The sequence below is a fragment of a genome, unplaced genomic scaffold, assembly GCF_019419815.1.
Source record: "Pyrus x bretschneideri cultivar Hongxiangsu unplaced genomic scaffold, Pyrus_bretschneideri_v1 Contig54, whole genome shotgun sequence".
NCBI lineage: Eukaryota > Viridiplantae > Streptophyta > Magnoliopsida > Rosales > Rosaceae > Pyrus > Pyrus x bretschneideri.
In genome coordinates this window covers 538,460-550,157 of record NW_025999792.1, presented here as the reverse complement: position 1 = coordinate 550,157, position 11,698 = coordinate 538,460, and the positions used below count along the sequence as shown (strand labels likewise).

General features: G+C 38.5%; 1 protein-coding gene and 1 non-coding gene across 2 annotated transcripts; one reads left to right on the top strand and one right to left on the bottom strand.

Annotated features, from left to right (window-relative positions):
- Positions 1-2,266: 2,266 nt before the first annotated feature.
- Positions 2,267-6,160, bottom strand: LOC103937687 (probable LRR receptor-like serine/threonine-protein kinase At2g23950). The gene is made up of 11 exons (XM_009347628.3): positions 5,870-6,160; positions 5,583-5,715; positions 5,419-5,490; positions 5,141-5,284; positions 4,943-5,014; positions 4,718-4,777; positions 4,520-4,620; positions 4,270-4,401; positions 3,821-4,165; positions 3,073-3,452; positions 2,267-2,815 (listed from the first exon to the last, which is right to left on the bottom strand). Exons 1-11 carry the CDS (start codon positions 5,946-5,948, stop codon positions 2,417-2,419), a joined length of 1,917 nt encoding a protein of 638 aa, XP_009345903.1. The 5' UTR covers positions 5,949-6,160; the 3' UTR covers positions 2,267-2,416.
- A 1,038-nt stretch (positions 6,161-7,198) lies between these two features.
- LOC125470916 lies at positions 7,199-7,312 on the top strand. The gene has a single exon (XR_007253285.1). It is a non-coding gene; the product is annotated as a U5 spliceosomal RNA (small nuclear RNA).
- The last annotated feature ends 4,386 nt before the right edge of the window (positions 7,313-11,698 follow it).

Below are 11,698 nucleotides of genomic sequence, written 5' to 3'. Positions count from 1 at the left end.
TGAGTTCGCTCCCACTCGTAGCGCACTCTGGTATTTAGACACTTTTGGATTCAAATTCATTCACTTTTTATACACATCACATTTTATGGCTTCGTCACCTACCAGGTGTCGGCCAGCACAACTCGATTCAGGGTCCAAGTGGACTTTCTGGGTCGGGGTGTGTCATAAGTAAAATGACACATGCCGAGTGATTAGGTGTATGGTGAGCATACCCTATAATTATGGTAGTGAGCAAAAATGTTCCCACGCATCTTTTTACTTAACTATAGTTATTTTTTTTCAAAATTCAAAAAGCAAACTTAATGTAAAAATTAACTAAAGTGGTAAATTACATTTTACCCCCTCAGATTTGGGGTCGATTTCAATTCCTTACAATATCTTTAAAACATTTCACTTTCATAGCTCAAGTACTATTTTATTTCAATATAATACATCCGTTATATTTTCCATCCATTGGTCTGTTAAGAGCTGACGTAGCTGCCACATTTGTGCTACGTGGCAAAACATTTAATAAAATATTAAAATAATTATTTAAAGAAATGTTAAAAGAAAAAAAAAAAAAAAAAAACCCAGATCTCCTTCCCCAGAATCCCCACCTGTGCCCACCCTCTCACCCCGCATCACCCACCCCTTCCCCCATCCCCCATCACCCACCCCTTCCCTCATCCCTCATCACCTGCAACCATTTCCCTCCCCACTGCGCCTCCAAAAACATTCCCCGTCCAAACCACCATCGCCCCCTCCCCCGCACGGCTGCCGTGTGGTTTTCTACCATCTTTCCCCACCCTAAATCCAAATTTCTAAAGTCCAACAAGCAAAACCCTTTTGCCTTGGCTTTGGTAGCTGCTGTATCTTCCTTCACTTTTTCTTTTTGCAGGCGCAGAGGCATATATGGACTCCTCAAAGCTTTCTGTCCATCCTTCCCCGAAAGAAAATGGGAGGGCAGCAGCGGTGTATGATGCCGAGTCCCTGCACTTTTCTTCCCGTCAGGCGCAAACCCACCATCCTCTGCCGCAAAACCCAGAAGAGGAAGAGAGAATTGATTAAAAAAAAAACCCAGAAGACGAAGAGAGAGAAGATTGAAATTTGAAGTGGGTTTTTGGTTTTTGAAATTGTGAGGTTCTACAATTCCTTGAAACTATTGGATTCTGGGGTGGGTTAGGAGAGGCTTTGGTTTTGGGTTGAGATAAAATGGGTGGGTGGGTGCCTGCATCTGTTCGAGTGGTGAGGTGGGGGTGGCTCGTCTTTTGGGTTGATGAAATGAATAATGGCAGTGGCTTGAGAGAGAGAGAGAGAGAGAGAGAGAGAGAGGTGGTGTGGTGAAAAATGGTTGTTTGGGGAGCTTGGGAGTGGATAATCGGGATGAGATTCTTGTAGTGGTTGAAGGTCAAGAACTAGGGATTTTGGGCGGTTTGGGGTTCGAGAGAGAGTGGGGAAGACAAACTGGGTTTTGGTTTTTTTTTTTTTTTTTTTTTGCTTTTTTTAATTAATTATTTGAAAATTTTTATTAAGTGTTTAGCCACGCAGCATAAATGTAGCAGTCACGTCAGTATAAATATGGACCTCTTATTTGCCACGTCATCACTTAATGGTTTATTTAACAGATTTTCTAACGGATGTATGAAACTGAAATAAAATAGTACTCGAGGTATGAAAGTGAAATGTTTTAAAGATGTTTTAAGGAATTGAAATCGACCCCAAACCAGAGAGGGTAAAATATAATTTACCCTAAAAAAAAATGACATGTGATAAATGATTAGGTATATAATGAGCATACTCTTTGGACAATCGTGAGAAAAAATGCTCTTTTTTTTAATTTTTTAATACCATTTATTTATACATTTTGTATGTATGAACACATTTTTTTAGAAAATGAGAGAGAGAGAGAGAGAGAGAGAGAGAGAGAACGTTGGGGAGTGGGGGTTTTTGTTTTTGGTTTTTTTTCCTTGTTAAATATTAGAGATTTTAACATCACCTGTAAGTGAGGTTTCGAGAAAAAAATGTAAAAATTTAAACCTGTAAAATTACATTATTTCCCATCATTTTTCTTTTGTGTGGTAGAAGATTAAATTATCTTTTTATCTTTTTTGGTTTGATTGACAAAGAAGATTTCATTAATTAATAAAGATTGGTGACTTGAACAAATTGGGCCCCATTTCAACTTGCTATAAGCCGGTTAATGGTTTTTACCACCATTCAACTTTCCAGACTTTTACAACCGTTAGATTTGCATCTACGGATCCCAGCCCTCCATTTTCCGGACAAATTGAAGAAAAATCCAGCAATAAAACGGCATATTTACAGAACTCACAGCTAGAGTTAGAAAGTTGGTCTCACACGGACAGAACCAGCTATTTTAGTTTTAAAGAATGCATGAAACAAAAAAAAAACTAAAAAAAACTGTATATTGTTTCTTCTATCTTGGACCAGAGAGTTCCATGGCATAGGAATCCAAAGAATGCTCATCCTCATCCTCGTCTATCCAAGCGCTGAACATGCTTCTGCGATCTCGTTCATTTCCATCGTGTTTTGAATGAATGCCATCAGCGTGAGTGCTGCTTTTGTTACAGTTGTGACTCTGAAAGAGATCCATGCTGGAATTACTTTGATTATGTGATGCTGCCCACTTCTCCGCTAGCCCATCGCCTTCGAGCATCCTCACCACTTCTGACATCTTGGGGCGGTGGGCTGGTAGGTACTGAGTGCACAGGAGAGCCACTTGCAGCATTTCCCCCACCTCAATCTGGTCGTAATTGTTTCCCAGCTCTCTGTCTACCAAAATTTCCACCTTCTTTTCTTGCTGTATTTTCTTCACCTGTGACCAGTAGCATGGATATAAAATGTTCTCATTAGCTCTAAACATTCAACCATTAAGGGCCTTCAAATAGTTGGCTCGAGCAACATTGATAACACTTGTTTCTTTGAAGTATAACGGCACAGGATGGTATGAAACTGCTTATCCATCTCTCACTATGTGATTTGGGACACCAAATCGATAAATGTAACTAATAAAAACAAATGAGGAATGCAGAAAACGTCTATATAGCCCATCTAAGTAACAGAAAAACTTACCCACTCAAGAATGGCTCCTTTCTGATTAACTGTTTTCCCAAACTCAAGAGCTCTCATTCCAGTTATGAGCTCTATCAAGAGAATTCCAAATCCAAAAACATCAGTTTTTTCAGATGATTGACCAGTGGAAAGGTATTCAGGTGCAATATGCCCAACAGTGCCACGAACAGCAGTGGTGACATGAGAGTCAGCATGGTCAAGGAGCTTCGCAAGACCAAAATCGCCAACAATAGCCTCACAGTAGTCATCCAGGAGCACATTTGCAGCCTTTACATCCCTGTGTATAATCTTTGGATCGCATTGCTCGTGTAGATACAGAAGGCCTCTTGCAGCTCCAATTGCAATCCTCTTCCTTGTGTTCCAGTCTAGTGCTGGTTTTCCTGTTGTGAACAGAATAATTTATCAGGACTTCATTAAGGTGGATGGTGGCTTTTGGCTTCATTCTACTAAATTAAATTTGATGTACAGCCCCTTTCTCAAACAAGAAACATTTTAAGAAGTCTTCGAACAATTTACACAGTATGAATAATCATGCGGCAAATGTAATCATTCTCTCTCAGACCGACTCGGAAATTTCAGATTTCACCAAGTTTTAAATGTATCTAAAGTTGACAGTACCATCCACACATAATCCCAATAATCCAATTAATGAACGTATTTAAGGCGAAAACCCAAGTACACCGGCAACTTATGAAGGAAATCAAAGTAACCAAGAAAAATCTTAAAAGTAGGTCACAGGGCTTCCAACCTCTGAGCCTGGCGGCTACACTGCCATTAGACATGTAAGGGTACACCAGAAGCCTCTCGCTAAAGGTAGCACAAAATCCAATCAGCCGAAGCAAATTGCGATGCACTGCTAGGCTTATCATCTCCAATTCAGTCCGAAATTGTGATTCCCCAGCTGTTCCTGTGACATCCTTGAGACGTTTCACTGCCACCATAGTCCCATCTGGTAGCTTTCCCTTGTAGACATTGCCAAAACCTCCAGCCCCAAGTATGTGTTTGGAGCTAAAATTGTCTGTTGCGAGTTGAAGTTGTTTGAAAGTAAAGCTTCTGAGGTTGCCCAAGCTCACAATCCCCTCTTCTTGAATGTCTGCAGTAAAGGTAAGAATCCATAAGAATCCATTTGAAATAAGTTATCTATTTTCATTTTTTACATTGTTGATTAATTAACTGGGATCATATGATGTTACTGACCATTGATGTTCAAAATGGATTGGGTTTTTTGATTCTTCCTGTGCCAGAGCATTCCAAGCAATAAGACTATGACAAGCACACAACTGAGGCTGAACCCGAGTGCAATTGCTACAGTCTTGGAGTTATGTTTTCCTTACAAGAGTAAAAAGGGAACAATCAGAGACAACGATATATATATGCGTGCGGGAGCACGCACACATATATACATATGGGTTGTATAGCGTAAAAAAGGAAAGTTAAATGGGTTTACTAGGTGATGTTTTGAGAGATAATGAAAGAGGGACGGGGGTAGCTGATCCAGAGCATCCTTCAGTGGAGCTGCTTGCGCAAATTAGCGGATTCCCCACAACACTAGTGTATAAAAATGCAAAACAAATCAGTAAAGCACAAAGAATAAGAATAAAACAAGGACCAGAGAGAGAGAGAGAGAGAGAGATAGAAGGCATACTTAAAAGTTCTGGCTGGGAATTTGGGTATTGGACCACTGAGATTGTTATAAGACAAGTCCCTGATGACCCAATTTATAGTAAACACAAGAACAAACACCCATTCATCAGATATTCAGAAATTACTCAACATGTTGTAAACATGTTCCAATTTTCAAGAACCAAAGACGACTTAAAATTAAAAAACAAACAAACAAACAAACAAACACAGTAATAATAATACTCACAAGAAAGCAAGGCCGGGGATTTTGGCTAAAGACACGGGAAAAGGCCCAGACAAGCTATTGTTGTTCAGCCTCCTGCTCTCATTACACGACACACGACAAAAACAACAACATTGGAGGTTGCTAATGCTAAACAAGACAACTCCATTTCACTTAACAACAAATTAAGACATGAATTAACACTAATTAATCAAAACTTACAGGTATTGGAGAGTGTTCAAGTGAGCCAGAGAGTCGGGGACAAGACCCGAAAATCGGTTGTTGGAGAGATCCAAGGTTTGAAGCTTGGGCAGCGTACCCAGCTCTGAGGGAAGTTTCCCACATATATTGTTGTTCTGCAGCAACCTTCAATTGCCACAGTCAAAAATTAAAATAACAAATGAATAATATATATATATATGTGCGCGCGCGCGCTCAGAACAGAAGAAAATTAAAATAAAAAGAGGAGAAAATGGAAAGAGGTGAATCAAAGAAGTTACACTTGTCGAAGATTAGTGAGATTTGCAATAGCCCCAGACAGAGTTCCAGAGAGAGACTGACTTGGAGCTCCCCTACAAAGTACAAACAAAATCAAATAACACAACCAATAACCCATTAAAATAAATAAAATTAGAAGAAAAAGAGAAATGATTTAGCGAGTTACAGGCCAATGACGAGATTATCAGGGGAGCAGGTGATCATAGCCCAGCTACAAGGGTCCACTGAGTCCTCATCCCAGTTGTTTAACACCCCATGCGGATCATTCAAACCTACCCTTAAGCTTATCAAAGCCTCCACTGCAACCATGTTTTCAAAATTTTCAAATTAGAAATTAAATTAAATAAAAAACCCCGATCCCAAAACAAGAAGAAAAATCAAATTCCGAATCCTTTTTTTAATACATTTAAAATAAGGCAACAAAACGAAGGTGGTGGGAAGAGGGTGTTTTACCTTCATGGTTGCGAGGCTCGTAGGAGAGGCAGAGGGAGCAAGAAGAGAGAAAGAAGATCAAGAGCTTGAGAGGAAGCATTATTATATTATGGAGTATTATCAATGGAGGTAGAATTGGAATTTAGAGATGATGATGAACATGATTCTTCACATTAACAAACACTCTCTTCCCACTCTCTCTCTCTCTCTGTTCTTTCAGAGTTTTCAGTCCCTCTCCCTTTTTCTTTTTCAGTCTTTCACCACCCTTTACCCTTTCTCTCTCTTCTCTCTCACTTTACAAATATTCAGGCCAAAAGAAAAGAAAAAGAAACGGAGAGGCTAGCTCTTTTTCTCCTCTTTTTTTTCTATAAAAAAAAGATAAATAAATAAAATTGTGAGAGAGACAGAGAGAGCAGGTGGGGATAAATTACGTGGGTGACAGCAGTTGTCAGGGGAAGGGTGTGAGTGTTGTGTCGTGCAGAAACTGAGATGCGTGTGAGAGAGTGTGGGATTGTACGAGCAGCAGCAAGGAGTTGGCAAGCAGCTGGACTGGACTGGAGACTGGACTGGACAAGGAGTAGGAGTACAGGACTAGGACTCTGACTGGCTGGCTTAGTTTTTTGCTTGTTCCAGACAAAAAGCACAGAGATAATGAGACGGGGGTCATCAAAGACCAGATCAAATTACCAAATTTGGAGGTTTGAGATTGGGATTGGTTACTTGTGATAGAGGGTTCAACCGTTCCAGCTCATAATTTATGAAATACTTATGAATTATGAATTACGAAGGCCTGCTAATACCCAGCTACATGCCCATTTCAAATCAACTTTAGAGCATTTTAAGAGTAGTACTACTACACTTATTATCTAATTGTATCATCACATTTTTCTACTAAAGGTAGAGTCCACCAATGCACGTGGTTTTCTTCTTTATTATAAAGATGATACAAATAGATAGTAAAAATAACATCTTTGCATCTTTTAGCTAGATATCAAATATAATATGTCAAAATTTTATTTAACAGCTTATGTGGTAAATTGAGAACAAATATTAAATCTTCGATGTGTAAAATATTTATTTTATTATTATATTAGGCCCTATAATTACATTAATTAGTAAGAAATAATTAAAACTGATTTAAGTTTTAATTCAATTTATTGTCAATGGGATCCCTGTATTAAAAAATTAAATTAAATATATTTTGACTCTTTCTTTGTTTTGTAAAAAAAGATAACTAGAAAGTAAGAAGTCAAATGACTCAACCGCCTTAATATATATGACATCTGCATTAGGGAACACCTGAATGTTTTTAGTCTTATTTGTCATATTTGACATCACCGTTGGACACAGAGCCATGTGTTGAGCACAAAGCAAACTATTCTTTCGCCTTTTATTAAAGACAATATGCTCATTGTTATAAGTGGCTTGCGTCTATTTTTGGAGGGGCACACCTCTGTGGGTGCCCCTATTAAAAAAACAATCTCCTTTGGAGTTGGTCTTAAAAGCTCTTGGGAATCCCATTTTGGGGGGAAAATGGGCACTAGTTGTAGGCCCACTCCACGTCGAATTTCAATGTTCCGAACTGTCTATTTTGTAAGTCTCAATTCATAATCATAAGTCATTCTTGCAAAAATTCAATTTAATTTGAAACTATTTGCCTATATAATTATCACATTGAAATTTTATTGTTTCTTAGAGAACAAAATGTTCCAATTAGATGCCTCAAATATTTCTAATTTGGCTAATATTTTGCAAAGATGATCTATGAGGTGCAACTTGAAAATAGACCGATTTGACCATTAAAGTTCGAAGTGGTGTGGGCCCAATAACTAATTCTCATTTTTAGGAAAAAAAAAAAAATGGAACCTTAAAGACTTCCTATATATATATACCAAGAGTCATTTTAGTTTTGATTTGTGGTCAATTGATGTGGTAGAAACTAATACACAAATTAAACCTTGTATATTATGCAATCGTGGTACGAGTAAATAGGGATCGTTCTATTATGGGGTTTAGAAGGGATGCTAATTAACACAAATTAAACTAATAAAACTAAAAACTAAGTTAAACTAACAAAGAAACAATGAATGTGGATTTTGGACAAATTTAATTAAATAAAAAATAAATGGTTGCAAGTAATTAAGTTGTGAGTGAGATATGGATGGAATGATAGTTAAAGGATTCTTCTCCATACATGAAACATATACATACAAATCGACTTCTAGTTATTCTTCATATAAACCATGAATGACAATGCCCCAAATTAATCGTGAGCAACACTAATTAACTCTCAGATTTTCCTAAGTTTATTGAATTGGACACACCGACGTGACCAAATTATTCTTCTCAAGTTCCCTAACTATGAAAAGCATGATAGAGGTATATCTCGAAGATCATTAAGTTCTGTGAAAATCATAAGCATTGACGAAGCATTCGTAACTGTGAACATCATGATACTCCTACCAAGGAATTACTTAACTCAATTATAGTGACTTTTACTTCTCACAAATATAAGTTCATAACAATTAGGTGAAATTTCCTTATATTCTAGCATCAAATCCTTAAATGCAGACTTAGTATGCATCCTTAATAAACATACAAGAATAAATTCTTAATAAACCGGATAAGTAAAATCGCTTTCACATTTTATGAAACAATAAGTGGATGTAATCAATTCATATAAAACATATGATCATGGCTTCAAATTCACCTATAGCTAAAAAGAAATTTAGTTACACATGTTAATCATAATTGAAAAGCAATAAATAATAAACTTTGAAACTTAAAATAAAGATAGAAAGAACCTAAAAATTCCAGCAACTTCAATTGGTGAATGATAGGCACACCACACTTGTTTAAAACATTGCAGGGCACTTTTATATGTGTAAGGCACGGTTGAATCCAAGGAGGAAATGGATTAGGCGTTTTGAATTATTTAAGACTCTAAAGAAACAGTTGAAGAGTGTTGGAATGTGATTAGGATTCTCCTTTGCAGCTGTAGATAAGATAAGATAGGATAAGATAATGTTTTACTCCAACAAGGACTCCTCTTTCTTGTGTAATTCCTTGTCTTCCAAGCTTCAACTTAATTCCTTGAGATTTTAGCACATGTTTAACACATTTTAAACTCCAAAAACGTCCAGCCCATAAGCCATCCACGCATGCTATCCAATCCAAGTCTAAAACTGCTTCAAAATGCTTCATTTGATCATTTATGGTCATCCTTACCAACCAGAACTTCAATAAAACGAAAATAACATAAATCCCTATAACAATTGAGAATTAGCTAATTAGATGCAAAGAAATAAGATAACAAAGTCACATAAATATGCTCATATCATCAATCTAATTATAAGACTTAAATAGTTTGACTGATGTCCTTAGCATCACTTAATGGATTTAACTCTTGCACTTGTGCATTCAATACCACACAACAAATCCAAATAATAAATTTAAAATAGAATTACTTAAATATGACAGCCCGTCCCGGACTTTTCATACCGTATGGGTGAAATGACGATTTTGCCCCTAGTATGATTGTTTCGTTGTGTGGTCGTTTTTGGGTTTTGATTGGTTAATTTTGGACCACACACATACCCACACTCATTTCTCTATCTCTTACCCTGTCCCGAGACCCTCTCTCTCTCCCTTTCCTATCCTTTTCGTACGAACAACACCACAAACCCTTGGATTCGTCACGGATCGAGGAAACAAACTACATATTTGTTCTCGTGAGATCCTTAGGAGTTTAACCATACCTATTTCAGGTAAGGATACCTTTGTTTTCACGTCGAACTCGAGATCTCCGATTTTGATCACTGTTCATGCACACGTTAATTCTTATGTTTTTGGGAATATCAAGCTTGTAGGAAGCTTGGTGAGGTTCTTAGGAGGCTCGGGGTGGTTCATTTGGAGGTTTTGGACGTCGGGATCGTGAGTTATAGGTTTGGCCGGAGTTGGTGGTGTTTTCCCGGCGAGATTCTGTGGGTTTTAGTGCTTGAAAGTGGAATAGATTTGTTCCTCTTGTTGTAAGCTTCATTTTGGTACCAATTTTGTGAAATTTGGATGAAAAACGAGTGAGATACGAAGTTTAGAAATTTTCTTGGTTTTCCGGCGCCAGCGACGGCACCGAAGTTTGGTCGGAGAAGATGACAGAATATTCTGTCAGTTTGGACAGAATATTCCTAACGGCATTAACAGAATTAGTTAGATTTAACGGAATATTCCTGATGGCGTTAACTGACGCCGTCAGTGTGCCAGGCACATGCCTGGGCGTGCGTGGCGTGTGTGGCCGTGCCTTGGCTAGCGTGTGGGGGCGCGTGCGGTGTCGGAAAATTATTTTAAAAATATGGAGATGTTCGTGAGGTTGAGTAGATCACGTTGGTGTATTCATACACCCCATTTGAGCATTGTATGAGAAGTTATTTCGTAATGTTGGTTATGTGCTTTAAAATTAACGTTTTTATAGTTGTTCCGCATATAGGTGAAACCTATCCCGAGGACGAGCGCAGTCACTCGAGGCAAGAGGGTTACAAACCTTCTACATACCAGTGAGTGGGCTTTTGGTTTTCCATATATACCTATATACTTGTGCTTTTCCCAGAAAGTGAAATGAAACGTTTAGATGTTTTATATGCCATGCATTATATTTGTTGTTTAATTATGCATTATTAGTTGCATATATACATATGTTTGGTGCTGCGGACGCACAGGTAAGTACTAGGTAAGTTATGGTTTATGTTTATGTTTAGTAGTGATTTGAGATGCATAAAGAGCTCATAACATGCACCCCCGGTGTTAGTGCTCCCGCCCAAATTTGGGCACAGTCTTTCACGTGATGTTCACCTCCCGCACCACACGCTCATCTTGGATCCAAGTTCAGTGCACAGTCTTGTCGTACATACCACTTTAGGTGGTTCCGACTCGTAGGTGACCCGCGATTATTCACCCAGTCTTCACGTGATCGTAGCACTTGAGCGTACTTATTTTACACCCAGTCCTGTTATACAGACCACTTTAGGTGGTTCTGACTTGTGTGTAGGTATAGTTAGTGAGTTGTGGATTTGAGCTCTAGATTCAGCCGTACAGGTCACGTTAGGTGACTCCGGCTGACAGATTACATGGCATGGTTTGACATTACCTGAGTATTTGCATTTTATTTAGAGGCATTTGACATGGCATATTTCTGAGCATGACTTATATATATATATGTATATTCTATTTTTCTTGGAAGTATATAGGTTTTACGGCGAGGGGTTAGAACTTTGTTTATGAAATGGTTTTTGAAAAGCTTGTTTTTGCCCACTCATGTTTTCTGTTTTGCGCCCCTCTAGGTTCTAGTTTGGCTAGCATTTTTGGTGGCTCCCCAGAGGATTTCCCGGCTTATCTGACAGATTATCACCAGTGTAAGACCACCTTTGGGTGTGTTTATTTAGTGTTGTTTCTCCCGGACTGCATTAGGTCTTCCGTGCTCTGAGGTTTGTTTTCACACTTAAGCTTGCACATGTATGTTATTTACCTTGTGTATAGCTAGGTTTGTATTTATTCGTAGTTTTATTATTATTTATTATCTTCCACACTGTGCACATGGTTACGTCACTTGCACGTGACGGCCAGCATGCCCTGATCTCGGTCGGGGTGTGTCAGTTTGGTATCAGAGCCTAGGTTTGGCAGTCCTGTACTTTTGTGAGTATTCTAATGGTTTTTGGTGTCTTCTGTCAGAATTATGCCGCCTCATAGGGAACCACGTCGCTCTGCTGAGCCTAGTTTCCCCGATGTAGCTCAGCTGGGGGAAGCTATCGCTACAGCTATTCAGTCGGCGCTCCGCCCTCCCCAGAGGACTCCTCTGGA

Coding starts and splice junctions, on each gene's coding strand:
- LOC103937687 (XM_009347628.3), bottom strand. CDS start 5,948: ATGCTTCCTCTCAAGCTCTTGATCTTCTTTCTCTCTTCTTGCTCCCTC. Junction 4,402..4,519: donor ATCTCTCAAAACATCACCTA/GTAAACCCATTT, acceptor TACTCTTGTAAG/GAAAACATAACTCCAAGACT. Junction 2,816..3,072: donor AAGGAGCCATTCTTGAGTGG/GTAAGTTTTTCT, acceptor TACTGGTCACAG/GTGAAGAAAATACAGCAAGA.